At 42.6% G+C, this 19,225-nt stretch overlaps 1 protein-coding gene across 1 annotated transcript in view; it reads left to right on the forward strand.

The window, feature by feature from the left end:
* Window positions 1-19,225, forward strand: part of TBCD (tubulin folding cofactor D) — a 228,112-nt gene that overhangs the window by 126,308 nt on the left and 82,579 nt on the right. Inside the window, exons 17-19 of the mRNA XM_006268721.4 lie at window positions 8,652-8,737; window positions 17,164-17,244; window positions 18,676-18,749. Of these exons, the coding sequence (XP_006268783.2) occupies window positions 8,652-8,737; window positions 17,164-17,244; window positions 18,676-18,749 (241 nt within the window). The remainder of the gene's footprint in view (window positions 1-8,651; window positions 8,738-17,163; window positions 17,245-18,675; window positions 18,750-19,225) is intronic.

Raw genomic sequence — 19,225 nt, forward strand, 5'->3', positions numbered from 1 at the left:
TTGCTTGTGAATTTTTGACAATGTTGGTTCTGGAAAAGTGAGTTTTATGACAAGTTGAAATTCCTTCTAAAAAGCACAACCGGGGCCTAAAGAAACACAACATAGCTTATAAATCATCATATTATTAAAGTAAAGATAGAAGTAAGGCAATTTTTTTTTGCATTTTCCACGTCATTGATTTTTCTTGAAATAGTGTGAATGGCTAAGTAACTTACATATATCTTCAGAGCAGTTTAGTGGAATAGCTATGACTGAAACTCAAGACTCCTGATTTCCAATTCTCTGCTTTTGTCTGTTAAATCATGCTGCCTTTCCTAAACCAGCATCTGAATTTTCAGAAGAGATCTATTAGTTGTGTAGGAGTCTGAGTTTTACTGTGGAGTAAAAAAAAAAAATTGCTGTTCTCCTGTTTCTGGACAGCCAGACATCTCAGTGGTTTGAAGGCTCAGTATGTGTTCTTCTCTTTCCTGGAGAGTTGTCTTCGAGGACTTATACCAGAGGGTTTTTTGTTTGTTTGTTTGTTTGCTTTTGTTTTTTTAAAGCTTACTTGTACCTAAACTGCGTAGGGGCACCATATTGTTCTGACTGCAAGTATTGCAAGGCTATCTGAGCAGGGAGGTGGATGACATAGAAGTATGCTTGTATCAGAAGCTTGGAGTCAGGATGTTACCTGGAGGAAAGGTAATAGTAATATGGTTTATAGGGCATGCATTTCATGCAGTCTTTGACTCTGATATGTGTTTGTATTATTAATTTTGGTTAAAACTGATTTTCTTTAGCTTTGCATTATATGGCTCATTTTCTTTGTTTTCTACACTTACACTGTTCTCCTGAAGAGTTTTTGTCAGGATGCTGGCTATAATCAACAAGGCAGATAGTGAAAACCTGGCCATTAGAGAAATAATTAATGCTCATAATTAAACAGTCTACAAACTGAGTCGCATTTCCTGGTTCCAGCTGCTCTAGCACTCGGGGGCTGCCACTGCTATTGCTGGTGCTAGATTCTTTGGCCCTGGTCCCCTCTACGTCTTCCCTCTGAGGAAAGGGGGAGTGGAGAAATAGAGGGGATTGGAGCTAGGAAGCTGCCACTCCATGTTGGGCTTTTCAGCCCTGGTTCTTTCCACCTCTCTATTCCCCTGACCTGCTTTGCCTGTGGCAGGTTGTGTCAGGGTTGATGATAGGTTTATGTAGAGTTTAGATTATGGTTTGTATGGGATGGTTTGGATCAGGATGATCCTGCCTCAGGAAGGGCGTTAGACTAGGTCACCTCTGAAGGGTGCTTCCAGCCCTACTTCTCTATGACACTAATTTATCAGTGAGTAGTGCATTCATTTACTTATGTAAAACAGTGTCATTTTCCTGAAGCTTGTGTTTAATTGCACAGTATTCCTTTAAAAAAATAAGTGTATTTCAGCATGTTTCTTCTGATTATGGTGATAGTATTTGTCATATGGCATGTAGGTGAAAATGATGATTACACAATTAGGGTTCAAAAGCAGTACACTGGTCTTTTCTGAAGGACTTTAATTTGTGATTTTACAGAAGAATTGAGTGGGAAAGAAGACTGGGGGTATGTGTGTGTGCATGCACACATGTGCCTGTTTGTTAGTTTGTCATCATAATTCAGTTAAAACTGAGTGCAAACTTAAAAAAAATCTCTTGTGGTAAAGTGGATTCAGCTGATTAACCAACCGCTGTGACTAAGTGTATGTAATTCAGTTGAAAAGCAAGTCTAAGGCCCTCAGTAGGGATCTTTGCCATATTCCAGGATTTAACATCAGACTTTTCCCCTTGTGGGTGCCTCAGGTTTCTTTGTCATGGTAACTTTGTGTTTGCTTCCTCAGTGGTGGGATTGGGCAGTAGTAGTGAATGCGTTCAGAAGTGATGTATTTTTCTAGTTGGAATAGTTTCAAGGGGGAGAAGAGGTGGAATTAGGGAGAGGTGTCTTCTGTAATATGATCCAGATAGGGCTGTCATAAAAGTGGAGAAAATCTTGATTGCCCGAGGAGCTAAAGGTGTAGCACTCAAGGTTTAGTCATCCCAAAGCAGCTCACATTGACTCCATATAATGTGGTACTGGATTAATAGTTGTAAATGCCTTTCTGTGATTTCCACTTAGTTCAAGGTGGGGCAGGGCTCATGATACTGTAAATTTGACAACTTTGCATGAACCAGCTCTAACCAAACTCTGTAAACACCTGAAACTAAGAATATGGATACATATAAGAATATGTATGATAACCAACTCAGTTGTTTCTTTTATGAATCAGCTGGCAGTAGTGCTCACCTTTTATGTAGTAACCTGGTAGCTAGATTATTTGTCCACATGCCCATGAAGCGAGAGAGATTATCTGCAGGCTCCCAGGGAGTGTCCTTACCTCCAGACTATAGAATAGTTTGGAATGGCCTAAGTGGTTAGGGTTTGATAGATCACTCTCTTGCACTTAGGTTCTTAAAACATCCCTAAATTGCACTTTAGGATTTAAATCATTTTTTATCTTTCACCCCAAGTATTCATTTCTTATTTATTTTTTCTGAACAGACGAACATTTGAACACCCCTGTAAAACAGTGGAACAGACAACTTCACATATAAAAATATGGACATATTGAATGACTAGTTGGCCACAGATTCCTTCATTCACTTTAAGATTTCTAAGGGTCTTTCTAGGTCAATTAGGGGTTCAGTTTCAGATTAATCCACAGTGGGGTAAGTTTCCTTAAGGGTATTTGGACCCCTATTATGTTCATTTGATCTCACCTAAAAGTTAATTACTCCAGAGATGCACACAATTACTGTGTATGATTTTGCATTTTGAGAAGGGATCTACATTGAAACACTGAATTTACCTGACACACAACCTGACAAAAGGAACAATAAGTGATGTTCCTTCTTCCTGTGGGAGGTATACTGACCTATTCCCCACTGCCTAGGAAAATGCTTACTTAATCATTGGGTACACCTTTTACATCACTCTGCTTGTATGATGTACCCTGACAGTATGATGCAACTGACATCCTTTGTCTGAGTAGGAAGGAGGCAGGGTGCATATTTTTCTGCCTGAAATGTGATAGTTTTATTCAGTAGACAGCTGTGTGTTAACTTTCTGATTTCTGACTGCATCATTTCTGCAAGATACCACATTCTAGAGCTAGATGGAAAATTCCATGTGGATGAAAGTAGTAATTAGTCCCAAAATTTAAAAATAAATCAAAGTGGATGCATGTATTTTTTTAACAAGATAAGTTTTAATACTGGAAAAAAACATGTTCATGTGTTTTGACATAATGGATACTTCTTATATTATTTTGCAATGTCTCTAGCTAGATAAACCAATGATACTGTAAAATGTCCAGAACCTGCACTCCTATATAAAATCATTGTTTAAATACCATGACTGTCTCTTTTGTAACTGGGTGTAGTGTATTTAGCCATTGGCTAATTTAAATTTGTTCTTAATTTGGCTCGATGAGGCCATGCTGTTGTCTCTACCAGGAAATATAACTTTGAGTATCGTCATATTATACTTAATGAAATCTGACCTATATCTAAGCTATTAGACATGACTAGTAGTTAGTGTACAGGTGATGAGGCATAGATGCATGCTATGAAAAATTAATCTTGAAAAGAACATTTTAAATTACAGAGTTGAAATTGTGTTTTTTACTATGGAATTAAACTTACCAAAAATTGCTGGGGTACCACAGATCATTGAAGACATGAATAAACATATCCTAGAGTCTATAAGCAGAGATACATGGAAGTAATCACATACCTGCTTTTTTATATATAATAAATTCCCTATCTACAAACATTTTATTTTTTATTTATTTGTATGGTATATGTAGATACAGCATGTATGGGTATATCTGGGATGTAAGGGCTAGCAATAGGAGTCGGCAGCATCCTTTGAATTGAACGCCTTTCACTGGTCTCAAACATTCGCATGCGACTCCAGCTAGTCACTTGTCCTTAGTGATGGCCACATCCTGCGCAACTATATTGGTTTGAAGGCCAAAATACCATATCTTGTCATATACAATATGTCCCCCAAAAAAACACAGAACTTGTTTTTGGAAGGCAGAATGCAGGAATTTTTTTTTTTCCAGACAGTAGAGCTTACTCTGTGTCACACAGTTGGCTACACTTCTGGAAAAATGCAGAGTGGAAAAGAGTGGAAAAACACTCTTGGGAACATAGAGTGACCAGGAAGTGTGGCATCCCATGAGACAAACTGGTGAGGCAGTAGAAACTCCCTGGTATTACAGGTTGTCTTCTGGGATGCCACATTTCCTTGACAGTTTCCAAGATAACTTTTATTGTGCCACACAAGGTTAGGCTCCAGACCTTGCAAGGGTAGTAACAAGACTGTTAATTCTTTACTATAAGTAGTTCTTTATATAGGTTCCTGTAAATACTGTTTTCACATCACAAGCCTCATAAAATACTACCAGCAGCTCATTTTTGCTTTAGATACAAGCTACTGTGCTCAGCCAACAATTATGGCTGTGAGAGGGTTAACACAGGAACTCCACCCATGTAGCTTTCTGAGCCAGACACAAGTGGCAGCCACCTTGGCAGCAGCCTGACATGCATGGTGTCTTCAGACTAGCTTCTTTTCCAGTGAAGAAAACACCTTCCCTGCTTAATACATAGACCCCAATTTTAGGGGAGTCTAGTTGTGAGGGAAAGGGTGCACGCTGTATACAAGAACATACGGTAGGTCCAAGGTAACGTCTGAATGAATATCTTCAGCACTCATCTCCTATCCCAGTGAACTTAGTTTAACTTGACAAGATGTCAATTTCCATACCATTGCAGCAGAGCTCATGGACAGCTTAGATCAGGGATTGGCAGCCCCCGGCACATGTGCCAGTTAGTGGCACACAGAAACATTTTCCTCGGCACATCAGGAGGTGTGAGACGAAATTGTTTAAAAAAAAAAATGTTTCTAAGTTGCTGCTGTGGGAGCAGCACAGGTCCCAGTGCTGCATCAGGTACTGGGGCAGAGTCAGGAGAACACAGGGATGCAGTTTGTGTTCTGATCCTGGGCTGCACCTTTCAGCCCAGCCCGGCCCCTAGAGGGGAGCTGCGGGGAGGCGGGACCAGGACCCAGGCCCAGCAGATGCTGTGCAGGGTTGCAATGCTGGAGGCTCCCAGCGGGTGAGCCCAGGGCTTGGTCAGATGGATGCCCTGTCCAACCCCAGTGGGGGCAGCACTGGGATGCTGAGTACCGGAGCAGGGTCTAGGTGGTGTGCCTGGCACACATAGAAGCGGAGCTGGGAGCCCCCCAAGTCTGGCATCCTGCCCCAGCCAGGCAGCACCCCTATCTACCCCACAGCACCCAGCTGTGCCCTATCCCCACGGAGTTGTGTGGGCCTGGCTGGGTCCCACCTTGGTGCCACTGGGCTCACCTGCCATGGCTCGAGTTTGCAGAGCCCTGGGGTAGCTCCCACTTCCCACCTGGCCCCCACTCTCCCATGGCTGCTGTCTTCCGAAGGTCCCAGCCGGGCCAGCCTGCCTGCAGCACCTCCCCCCACATCTGCTTCTCCCTACAATGCCTGGACCCTGCCCTGAGCACCTGGCTCTGGTGTTTGGTGCCCCAGTCCTGCCCCTGCCCGGCTGGGATGGGCATCTGTCTGTATCAGCCCCAGGCTTGGCCCTGTGTCCCAGCCCTGGGCTCAGGCTCCCCCTGCCTTAGGACTGCTGGGGAGGCCTGAGCATCCTGGCCGTAGCAGCTGCTGCTGGGGTATTGCTGCCTCCCTTACCTCCCTCGGACACTGACTTGGACCAGCATGTCTGAGCCACAGCTGGTGGTGGGAGACATGAGCTGTGGCTCACCCCCTCTTTCTTTTTCCTTTTTTTCTCTCTTTTTCTTTCTCTCTTTTTCTTTTTTTTCTTTTTTCTCTCTCCTTTCTCTCTTTTCTCCCCCTTCTGTCTCTCCCCTTTTTGTCTCTTCTTTCTGTCTGTCTTTCTACCTTCCTCTTTTTTCTCTGCCTCATCACAACATGCTTAACTAAAAAGAATACATAAGAACAAAGGTAGCATTATTTATTGTCACCAGGTTTAGAATTTTTAGAAAACCTGGTATTTACTGTGAAAAAGCAACATTTGTGATGATTAACTATATTAATATGCAGTGCATCCTGCCATGTACCTCCCTCCTCAGCCCCAGTTTTGTTTTTTTGGCGTGCCAGAACTCTGGCACCTTTACAAGGTAGACATTGCAGTTTTTTCAGCACTCTGACCAAAAACGTTGCCTCCCCCTGGCTGAGATCATTACTACAGGTGAATTAGATATTGTAAGCCATCCAGATACTGCAGAAACCTCATATCCAGTTGCCTTGACTCTCTCTTGCCACTGAGCCTTGATGAGTGAGACTGAGGGCAAGGTCATTTCAGAGCAGACTTTCATCACTATAATTCAGTCTATCCAGAAGTACATTTTAATTCCACTCCCTTTATACTTTTGGTATTCTTCTAGGCTAGGGACAGAAGTTACGCATAAACCAGTTTCAAAATGGCTGAAACTGGTTTCAGATAAACCTGGTTGAATGTAGTATCAGATGTAACTGATTTAGGTCAAACCAGTTTATGAAACTTTTGTCCCAGACCCCTGCCTGGTTCAAGTTAAATCACAGTCTCCTAGCATCCCAGCATGCTTTGCAGCCTTGGGCTGGGTTGTGCTATCTGCTTCAGAGAGCAGGGCTCGCTCCACCTGTCTGTCCCCTAGTTGGAGTAGTGAGGGCTGCCTCACTGGCTGGTGCACTGGCCCCCACAAGCGAGCCCTGACTGGGGTCTGGGGCCAGGGAAGGGGGTTAAACTCACCTTCCCCCAAGTACAGAGCTGCCCTGTGTTGCTAAACTTACTGCTGGCTGCGACTGGGCTACAAATCCCAGAGGCACCTGGAAGCAGGAAGAGGAAATGATGACCAACCCTGCAGCTATAATTCTGGACTACAAGTCCCAGAGACCTCAGGGGCAGCAGGAAGAGGAAACAAACACACAGCCCATGTTGGCTATGTGCCAGAGAGCTGTGCTCTAGCCGCCCCCCCCCCCCCCCCCCAGTGGCTTGGGCCACTGCAGGCATGTGGCTGCATTTCCTGAATCAAAAATGAATGTGTTTTCATTTGTTGATTGGTTCAGTCTTTGCAGCTCAGACTGACTTGTAAAGACTGAATCAATTCAGCCTTGGGCTTTTTGACTGTCTGTACTTAGCCCTAAAGTCTTTTAGAGGTACGCAAATGGATATATTGGGAAGTATAATTACAGACTATCATGCAGGCAGCTGAAGACAGGGATAAAATGGCAGCAGAGCTCAGAAGCCCCCTAAATGACTGAGTAGCATTTTTAGGCCTGTACTTCTCTTCTTCATAAGCTGAGGAAGAGACTAGATAAAGTGCTGTACACATTGCCTGTTTTGCATTTGCCCTGTTTAGGTGAGAGTTATCCCTTTGTTGTGGCCAAATAAGAATTGGGTTTATCAGCTGCCAGAGAACCTGTCAGCGAGTACCTCAGACATGAGATGAAACCGTCTTTAACAGCAAGACACATTGACATTTATGTTTTTGTGTATACTATTTACAAAACATTCTTTTGTATCTTGCTATCGTGGTCTTTGACAACTAAAGAAACATTTCTTGTTTACCGTGTAGTTTTTAGGTTTAACGATAAAAATCCAGTTGCTCAACTTGGAACTCATTGGTTTTGTGACCACTTTTCTAAATGGAAGATACAGCTGTATCTTGATCAGGGCTGATCGCTGCAGAGTCAGTGCAGGGGCTGCTGGCAGCACAGAGCCAAGCAGAGGTGGCATGGGGGTAACAGGGAAGGAAGCAGTTTGGGGTTTGGCAGTGGTGAGCCAAGCTTCTACCAGTGACCACTCCCACTGGGACTAAAGGGCCTAAAATCTAGTGCCTTTTAGTATCCCACTGGGCTGGGTAGAGAGATTCTCTGGGCTGAATCTGGCCCACAGGCCATATGTTTGACATCCCTGGTTTAAATGGATATTAAAGTAATATAAAATGAAAGACGATAATACTGTTTCAGTGAAAGCATGAAATTTTATTTGTAAACTATTGGACAACTTGTTCCAATGCCTGTATTTGTATGGGTCCGTATAGGTAGCTACTTTATTAATAAAAAGTAACAACAGAAAGGAAAGTAACATGAAATTACAAGCGGTCTTTGCAGTCTTTTCTTCATTTATAAAGTGAAATTACAAAAAACTAGGCCTGTATTTTGACCTTGAGTATGTAGATATGTGACCATTTTTAGTTGAAGTCATATCTACAGCTACATCTCAATGTTTGTAAAGAATACAAAACTGAAATAGGAAAATATAATTATAAAGCATCCAAAACTGCAAAACCATGTAAAATATATTTTAAAACATGTTCAGTGCTTCAAATTATATTTAAATACAAAAAAGTGCTACTCATTTCTTTACTTTTCATTTTTTAAAGGAGGCAGATATTCAGTAATCCAAATATCTGTTTTTTTTGGTAGAAACACCAAAAATTCAAGATTTAAAGTTTAATGTTTCTTTTCCATTCTGATGCCCAAGTGATATTTTTAGTGGGTGTTGACTATTCATGCAGTGTTTTATCCATCACTATAACACTTTCTATTTCTGTTTTTCTTTGTTGTTAGGGCACTTTTCCACATGGCATTGACATTTTGACTGCAGCTGATTATTTTGCTGTTGGTAACAGAGTAAATTGTTTCCTTACCGTAAGGTGAGTTTTCAAGCATCAGATTGCCCTATATTTAAAGTGCATGGTTGATTTAATAGAGCCGTATCTTTATTATTCTATTTTTTTCACAAATGGAAATGTTTTTTTCTTATACTTACATATTAACACAGATTATATGCTGAACATGGCAAAAGTTTTAACAGGTGTTTTTAGGGTCTACTATGGCCGATATTGTTTAATGGGTTGATTGATGAACAGAAAAAGGGATGAGTAGCAACATGGGGAAATTTGCAAGTGACACAAACTTGCTTAGTAGGTAAGTTGAGGTTGGAAAAGATTGAAGGAACAAAGAGTAACATTGCAAAACTAGATCAATAGGCAACATGATAGGTGAAATTCAATGATGGTAAATGTAAGGTAATACTATTTAAAAGGAATAATATGGATTACTTGCATACATTGCTGAGTTATGTCTCATCTGTTAGAACTCATGTTAAAGATCAGGACATCTTTTTTGTGGACAGTTCAATGAAAATTTCTGACCATTATGCAGTAGAACTTGAACAAGCACACAAAATGTTGCAATGTAGGATCTATAAAAAATTGATGGACAATAGGAAAAAAAAGCCTCAGAACTATTTGTAAGTCAACAGTGCATCCTTCTGAACTGTGTTCTCTTCTGATCACTTACATGTAAAATGATAGAGGAGAAATAGAGGCCAAGTACACCTTTACCAGTATAGGTGGTTGGAAACTGGTCTATACTTGTAACAGAACAGTTCATCACACAAAACCAATCTGTACCCGTAACAGAGCAGAATTTTGGCGCACACAGACTGGTTTAAAAATGGCAGAACCTGGTTTAAGATTTGCCCCTCTTCTACTGAAAGGTAAATGTGTGTTATGTTTGCTACTGATCGAAACTATGTTGCTTACAGAAAACCCCGAAACTTAGAACAGTTCTGCCTTGGGCTTTTTGAGGCTAGAGATAGAAGTTACACATAAACTGGTTTAAGTGATCAGAAACTGATTTAAACTTGTAACAGAACAGAAGCTCAGTGCACATAAGCTAGCTTCAAAATGGCTGAAACTGGTTTAAGATAAATCTGGTTGAGTGTAGTATCAGATTTAACTGATTTGGTTTATGAAACTTTTGTCCCAGACCCCTTCCTGGTTCAAGTTAAATCATAGTCCCCCAGCATACTTTCCAGCCCTGGGCTGTGCTGTGTGCTCCAGAGAGCAGGGCTGGCTCTGCCCGTCTGCTCTGTATCTGGAGCAGTGAGGGATGGCTGACGGGGTGGGGCAGCCTGGCTGAGGGTGCAGCCCAGGCTGATTGGGGGGGGACAGGATGGGGACTGCCCCCCCACAGGCAAACCCTGGCTGGGGTCTGGGACCAGGGAGGGGTGTTAAACACCCCTTCCCCTGCTCAAACTTTCTGCTGGCTGTGACTGTGGACTACATATCCCAGAGGCAACTGGAAGCAGGAAGGAAGTGATAAGCAACCCTGCAGAGTCCTGCGACTGTGATTTTGGATGGCACATCCCAGAGACCTTGGAGGCAGCAGGAAGTGGAATCCAACACACAGCCTATGCTGGCTACATGCCAGAGGGCTGTGCTGTAGCACCCCTTGCCTTCTGGCTGGAGTCACTCCAGGCATGTGGCTGCATTTCCTGAATCAGAGGGAACTATCTGTTCACTTCCATTTCAAATTAATCTCTGCAGCTTAGACTAAGCTGCAAAGACTGAATCAACTGTACAATGTCATGTTATAAGTTATCACTTATGAGTGATGCTTTTCTCAGCCAGACTGGCTGACCTGCTCCACTGGGCTTTAAACTAAGCCCGCCAGGGAATGGGGGGGGGACCACTGCCACTGTGCTGGCCTGCTGAGCAACCCTTGCAAAGCCAACAGGGCAAGGCACTTAAGGGAACCCACCCCTGCCCCAGCCCTGGAATGATCTGTAGGCAAGGCAAGGGCCCCCCAAAGGGACACTTGCGTGCCTGTACACAAATGCCAGGAGCTTGGGGAATAAATAGGAGGAAATTGTCCTCCTGCTTAACGCAAATAATTACTGTCATAGGGATAGCGGAGACCTGGTGGGCCTCCACCCATGACTGGGCCACAGGTATAGACAGCTATACCTTGTACAGGAGAGACTGAGCGGATAAAAGGGGCGGGGGTGTAGCTCTCTCTGTCAAGGAAAGCTATGTATCCTGCAAGCCGACATTGGCACCCAGGGTGGATGACTAGAGACCCTCTGGGTTAAAATCCTTGGGGAACACGGCACAGGGGACACAATGGTGGGAGTCTACTACAGACCTCCAACCCAGGATCAAGAGCATTACCAGAAGTTTGCTAGGGAATTGGCCGAGGCCGCATGCTCCCGGTCCATGGTTGTCATGGGAGACTTCAACTACCCGGACATCTCGTGGAAAGAGTGCTCAGCCAAATGCGAACGGTCGCAAAGCTTTCTCATGTGTGTGGATGAGCTCTATCTGATACAAGTCTATGGGCTGACAAGAGGCAAAGTGCTGCTTGACCTGACAAGCTCAGGAAGCTTGTCAGTGAAGCCTTAAGGGACCATGACCCAAAGGGGAGGGGAGTTCAGGAAGAGTGGTTGTTCCTCAAGGGAGTGATCCTGGATGCACAAGCAAAGCCTATCCCATCTTGGAGGAAAGGCAGCAAAAGGGCACAGTAACTCCCTTGGCTCTGCAGGGAACTAGCAGACCTCCTCCATCTGAAAAGGAAGGCCTACAAAGGATGGAGGATGGGATCCACCTCCAAGGAGGAATATTCTGCACTGGTCTGGACCTGCAGGGAGCAAACCAGGAAAGCCAAGGCTGCGATTGAACTCCAGCTGGCCTTTTTTAGATATGTGGTGAGCTGGAGGAAGAGCAAGGGCAACATTGGGCCCCTTCTAAACCGATGCCCAGGATAAAGCCAACTTGCTAAATGGGTATTTTAGGTTGGTTTTTCACCAGTCCCATGGGACGCCCCTGCTCATTATGGGATGGGGAGGCCTGGGTGAGGGAGACTCCTTACCTTCCATCAGTGCTGACTTTGTGAAGGAACACCTTGAGAGGCTGGATACCTTTAAGTCAGCTGGCCCTGACAGCTTACACCCCAGGGTACTCAGAGAGCTGTCTAGCACCATAGCCCAGCCCCTGGCATGGATATTCGAGAACTCTTGATGTTCTGGTGAAGTGCCTGATGATTGGAATGTGGTGCCTATCTTCAAGAAAGGGAGGAAAGTGGATCCGGCAAACTATGAGCCCATCAGCCTGACCTCTATCCCAGGGAAGATCCTAGAAAAGATTATCAAGGAGACCATTCTCAACAGACTGGCTGATGGCAAAATCCTGAGGGATAGCCAGACCGGGTTTGTCACGGGTAGGTCTTGCTTGACCAATCTTATTTCCTTTTACGACCAGGTGACCTATCACCCGGACAAGGGGGAAGAAATTGATGTTGTATATCTTGACTTTAAAAAAGCCTTCGATCTGCTATCCCATGATCACCTCTTAGCAAAACTGGCCAACTGTGGCCTCAGCTTCACCATGGTCCGCTGACTGGGGAATTGGCTCCGTGGTCGGACCCAGAGGGTGGTGGTTGACGGAAGTCAACTGTTGTGGTGCGCTGTTACCAGTGGGGTCCCTCAAGGCTCTGTCCTTGGGCCTATATTATTCAACATCTTCAATGTTGCTGTGGACATTGGAATCAGAAGCAGACTGGCCAAGTTCACCAACAACAACAAACTTTGGGGTAAAGCATCCACACCTGAGGACAGGACGGTGATCCAGGCTGACCTTGACAGACTCAGGAAATGGGCGGACGAGAACCTGATGGTGTTTAACACTGAAAAATGCAAGGTTCTCCACCTTGGGAAGAAAAACCCGCATCATGCTTATAGGCTCAGCAGTGCTACGCTGGCTAGCACTACAGATGAAAGGGACATAGGGGTCATAATTGACCACAAGATGAACATGAGCCTTCAGTGTGATGCTGCAGTTATTAAAGCAAGCAAAACACTGGCTTGCATCCATAGATGCTTCTCAAGCAAATCCCAGGATGTCATTCTCCTGTTGTACTTGGCCTTGCTGAGGCTGCAGCTGGAGTACTGCATCCAGTTTTGGTCTCCACAATTCAAAAAGGATGTGGAGAAGCTTGAGAGAGTCCAGAGAAAAGTCACGCACATGATCAGAGGTCAGGAAAACAGACCTTACGATGAGAGGCTGAGAGCTATGGGACTTTTCAGCCTGGAAAAGCGCAGGCTCAGGAGTGATCTGGTGGCCGCCTATAAGTTTATCACAGGTGCTCAGCAGGATCTGGGGGAACATCTGTTCACCAAAGTGCTCCAAGGGATGACAAGATTGAATGGTCACAAACTCCTCCATGACCATTTCAGGCTGGACATAAGGAAGAACTTCTTTACTGTCCGAGCCCCCAAGGTTTGGAATAGACTGCCGCCGGAGGTGGTTCAAGCACCTACTTTGAACGCCTTCAAGAGACATTTGGATGTTTATCTTGCTGGGATCCTATGATCCCTGCTGACATCCTGCCCCTGGGGCAGGGGGCTGGACTCCAAGATCTTCTGAGGTCCCTTCCAGCCCTAATGTCTATGAAGTCTCTGAAATCTATTACATCTATGAAATCATTAAGGATAATTTCCAAACAGGACACAGAGAAAAAATTACATTTAAATGGAGAAGAACAGTTATAATCAGGCTCCCCCCACACCTTGTTCCTCCACAGCTTCATGTTAGACAGAAGGTGTTCACTGCTTTTGTGCACTAGCACTCAGTTTTATTCTTTTGCATGATGTGCACTTAATATCTTCATATCAACTAGATTTTTTTTGAGTTTGCATCATGCTGTGTTGTTCTGCTTCTGTGTAATGAACACTGTCTTGAACCTTGCTGTATCCTTCTGCTTTTACTTCTGTGTTTTTGTTGTTTCACTGCTTCAAGTGTTGTTTAAAAAATTTGAAACAAGTTGTTGTTTTGTTTGCCTGTGACTTTCCCCCTTTCTGTTTCAGTCAAAGATTTAATTTTGTTTACGGATGGTAAAAAAAAAAGGCTATTTCACCCAACAGTCCGCATGTGGCTGTAGTTTTGCATGTGTAATAAAATAATGCATACAAAAATGGGGGTCCTCAAGTCCAGTATATCAGAGTATAGAGCCACAGACCATATATCAAGAAACCAAAAGGGCACATGACAGCCTGTGTTCAAGGGACAGCTTTGAATTTTCCACAAAGCAGATCATTAGGATTAATGTTGTGTGATAATCCTAGCATGATTCTTCCCACTCTGCCAACTCTATTGTTCTTTTCCTTTTTAAATTGATCCTTCTTCACCTTTTTCTTTTTGTTCATAATCACTTCAACCTACATTCCTGTAATCTCTGCCTTGCACCTACTCTTTCCTTTCTGTAGTCTACACCTTCCTCCTACACTTTGCATACATTCCCCATCTCTGCCTGCTACTAAACAAAAATGCAGACATGCAGTAGATCACTGTTCTGAATAATGTGAAACTTGTCGGTTTACACGAGCAGAGAATTTGATGTACTGTTCTTAAACTGTACAAAGCTTTGACAAAACAAAGTTTTTTTGGCTTGGAGTTTGCATAGGCCATTTCTTTTTTTGCTTACTTTTTTGAGGCTTCTGCTACTGTGTTCTCTTCTAAGCTCTCACTGGCATTCACTTTGCCTTTTGGTTGACTTGCAATGTTTGTATTCGGCATTGCTGATTACATTCTTATTTAAGAAAAAATATGTAAAATACCGTAAATGAAAAAGGTCCTAATTTATTTAGCTGAATTACAATTAAGGCAAGTATTAAACTCTTGGACAGGTCATTTTATATTCTGTGACCATTCTTTTTTTATTATTTGCTCTTTCCCTGATAATTTTAAAAGTCATTTCATTTAGTTATTAAATTATGATTCCTTGCAACCATTTTCACTTTCTAATTAAGCTTCTCTTCCTGAGGTGTGTGTCATCCCATACCTTAAAATCAGGGGTTTTCAACCTTTTTTGGTTGGTGTACCCCCGGCGGCCAGTCCAGAAGCAAGAGTCTGGCTGGTCAACAAGTGGTGGGAAGGGGTCCCTCATTGTGAAATCAGAAGTGCCCCTGGCGAAACCGGAAGTGCCTCCTGCTTCTCTGCTTTGCTGCCGTGAACCCTTGGGGGCTTCCCAAGTACCCCCATGGGTATTATGCGTACCCTTGGTTGACAACCCCTGCCTTAAATTGATTTATTAAAACTTCACCACTCTGTTCTGCAAGTAAGAGCTGTAATTAATTGGGTCAATAATTCCTTCCTTCCTGAAATCTTTGTGTGAGTGGCACTAATGCACAAGGGAATAGGTATATATTTAATTGTCTATACAAAAAATGCAGTGTTATTTTATGGTTGCAGGAATGGACTTTTCTGACAGACATTTATATGACCTCACGACACATTTTTGTAGCTTAAAGCAACAACATGGAATGCATGCTCTATAGTTCTGACATGTAGAGTTCAGCCCTGGAAAAAGGGTCTATCTGATAAACCCTTATATCAACGTAGAGTCCCACTTTATTGCAAGGATTTTGTATAGGTGTGAAAGTTTGTTCAGGTAGATATCTTTGAGTAATCAAGGCTTTATTATAGGCTATGGACAGGGTTCAGTTCCAAATAGTTTGGGGCCGGAGCATACAAGCCTTACAGTCCCTAGGCAGGAGAGCACAACCTGTCCCAGGGGTACTAGGAGGGCTTGAGCTGTGGGGAAATGCCTTCCTTTCCCCAGCTTGCAGATCTCTGAGTTGACCCCTGTCTGCAAAGGGCATTTTCCCAGAGCTGGAACTACCCTCAGGAGCTTCAGGAAGGTTCCAACCACAATGCTTCTGCTTCCTGCCTCATCCACAGTTCCAGTTTTGTGCATAGCATAGGAGGCAGCCACTGCAGCTTGAACCCTCTTAGGGCTCCTCTTGTCAGTTCCAGCTAAGGGTAAGGGCCCCTGACCTCTTGCACAGACTAGGGTGACCCTGGCTTATGTAAAGAGTGGGAGACAGAGGCAGTGCAGCTTGATCTTTTCCAGGCAGAATGGGTTGAGCCATGTGAAAATGCTCCTGCCCTGTGCACAACTCCATTGAGAGCAGGTATGCCAGGGCAGGAATTGTCCCTAGGCCCAGAACAGTTCCAGGCTTGGGAGAATCCTTTGCTCCTTCTCACCCCACTTCTGATCATCCCGTCTTCCCAGTCAGCTGATTGGCAGGGGCGGGGGCATTTTGCAATGGTTCAAACTGTCCCAGAGCCTATCACTGCTGTCACTTATTCCACTTGCTGAAGTGTAAAGTCAACCACTGAAAAGATAAGATACAGAACAGGTCAACTTGTCTCTGCATTCTTAATTTGCGGTTTTAATTCTGGCATCTCCTAACTCTTGAGTACTTGACTTTGTGACTTCAGTGCTCTTTTAATGTAGCTTGCTTATGTGTCATTTCCAACATTTGGAGAAAAAAAAAAAAAAGCAAACTGAGGACAGAGAAGTTTGTGTGATATCATAGTTACATTCACCTACCTCATCCTCAGACCTCTATCACTTGAGCTAATGGAGTTATTGGTAATAGTAATAAGTTGTCATCCTCTGATCAGTGCTAGGAAGGGCTGAGACACGTTTTGTCAATGTTCTTTATATAGTTTTTGTATGCAGTTTACTATGCTATATGCTTCTGAATACACTTTCTTGAAATATACTATTAATGTTTAAATATATTAATCATTGGATTTGAACAATAAAAATGTATTGCCAGTTTATTTTTTTTGAGTATTTATTAAATGTAATTAAATGAAATATTTATTAATGTATTCAATATTGCCCTTCATGCAAGACCTCATTTTACATATGCAGTATAAATTATTTTATAATAAAGGGCATAGTTCATCTGTCTGTGTCCGTAACACTCTTGGAGCACTCTGATTGGTGAGTGAAACAACCACTCAGAGTGCAAAGCACCTCCATGATGGTGGGGATGGAGCGGGGTGCTGGCCTCGCCCCCCCCCTTCCATTCCCACCATCATGGTGGTGCTCTGCCACCTCCAAGGAGCAGGGACAGGGGCGAGGCTAGTGGTGCTGGAGGTGGTGGTGGTGCAGGGTGCAGGCAGAGGGGGATGGAGGGAATGGCAGGGCAAGCTTTCCTTCCTGCTCCTGGGAGGCAGCGATGGCATGGGGTGGTGGGTGGCAGTGTTCTATGCCCCCCCACCCTGCCCTACCTATCATTCTTGGTTGGGCAATTGGCTACTACCAATATAAATGTGAATGTGTTGCAGAATATGGGATAGAACATTTTATACATCTCAATACTTCACAAGAATTTTTGTTCCCTTAAAAAGTGGTGAGTTACAGTCTTTAAGAAGTTCCTGCTGTAATCTATACATCCTTTACATTTTTGTATATATGCACAAACATGTTTTTTTGTTTTTAGTGTATACATTGCTGGTTTTCCTGAATATACACAACCGATGATTGATCACCTGGTTAACATGAAGATCAACCACTGGGATGGGTAGGTTCTGAAATTTTAATTGACGCCTTAAAGTTAAATATTTTGCAAATCATATTTTTCTGTGCTCTTTAGTTATCTGTCTTTAAAAGCAGAGGTAGCTTTTGTTTCTTTTCCCTTCAAAAGCAACTATGGGTCTTGATTGGGATTGGGTTCCATTGTATTAAGGATTCAAATAATTTATCAGCACTTCCTTTTTTTTTTAACCAGCTTTTGGTAGTGGTTTCTTTTTTTTTTATGTATTTCTTTACAACATACATAACATTTTAAGTGGAATTTTGGTTTTTGTTTGCCATGGAAGTTTGAGATGGCTTTTTTCTACAGAAAATTATTATTTTTAAAAGAAATATGAATATTTTAGAATAGCTGTGATATCTGATTGAAGAAGACTGGACAAGAGTTGCTTACATCATCTATTTTTCCAGATCATATTATCCCTTAAAAAAAGTTTATGAATTTATTTAGTTTAGTTTTTGCAATTTCTAAGCCTGGTTTTAGGAGATGAATAAAGCACTTTGTTTAATAAGGTGCATACTATATCTGAGGGTAAACAGCTTCACCATATAATTATCTTTAATTAAGTAGATTTCATACATGAAAATAAAAAGTATAGTTATATTTAGTGTTGCATGAAGATTAAAATGTGTACATATACCACAAATGTGATGATACAGTACTGTAAACTATTATTATTCTTCATTACACAATGTCCCTGGCAGTGTATGAGATGAGCCCTCAGGTACTGTCATCCATATTTGTTATTTTTTCCCCTCTAATTCTCTGGCTATTATATCAGTAAATTTTATTCATGTAGCCAAAAGCTAACTGCAGATTATCTAGGTTTATAGTGATAACATGGTATCTCATAATAGATGTGTCTTTATTCTTCATTTGGACAATAACTGAACATTGTAGCCATGCTTTTGTAGAATATCAGTGTAAATTATCAGGACCTTAGAATGAACTATCCTGAAAAATGTCTTAGTTTACTTGAATCTGACAATAGTACTCTCAAGATCCCTCCCTATAGCATGGAGGAATGAAGAAAAATATCTAAAGGAACCTTCTGTCTCTCATGGGACTTATTACCTTGGTTAGAGTTTTGTATAAATTTACATTGATGAAATAGTTGCTCATATTAATTAATGTTTCAGTCCTCCATTCAGTGATAGAAATTGATTTCTTTACTGGAAAAAACTACATTTCAACATTCTCAGAAAAATAATCTTCAGCTGTTGCTCTGGGCCTTAAAATTTGAATGGAGTATTCTGCATGATTATGTGGTGTCCAAGGGTCTGGCTGTGCAGATATGAGGGGAACAGGGTCTTATAATTTGTAATTGCTTTCGTTTTGAAGAAAGAATCTCACTCAGAAATGGGTGTATTTATTGATAAAGAGATAATGAACAAGAAAATATTTCTTCAACCTTCACAGGGTTATTCGAGAACTTTCAACTAAGGCTCTTCATAACCTTACTCCACAGGCCCCTGAATATATGGCACATGTGGGTGAGTATCAGTAAATTTATTTTATAGACTATCCCATATTAAATGCCTTTGTGTATGTAGTGAAAACGTATCAAGAAACAAGACTTGAACAAATATGTGACTTGAAGGGAGTGAAAGATTTTTCTCAACCATCTGAAAATGGTGCTGTCACTCTGATAGCATTACCAGATTTAATGGGTTTTATTAAATGATGCACAGAATTTTCAGTTTTTAAGACCAATCCAAAATGAAGTATTTGGTATTTAGAAGTACAGTCTAGGGCAGGGGTGTTATACCCTGGGCTTTGGGCAAGATCTAGACCACAGTGGCCCTTCCTAGGTCAGATCTATGGAGCCAGCAGTGGATGCAGTGGAGCTGGGGGCAATGGCAGAGGTCAGCTGATTGTGATAGCATGGGTCTGGGGCTTCCTTGCTTCTGATGACCATTGCAGCTCAGGAACCCTGAATTCTTCAGCAGGCTGAGCCCCACTAGCTCCC

Source organism: Alligator mississippiensis, chromosome 8 (genome assembly GCF_030867095.1).
Source record: "Alligator mississippiensis isolate rAllMis1 chromosome 8, rAllMis1, whole genome shotgun sequence".
NCBI lineage: Eukaryota > Metazoa > Chordata > Crocodylia > Alligatoridae > Alligator > Alligator mississippiensis.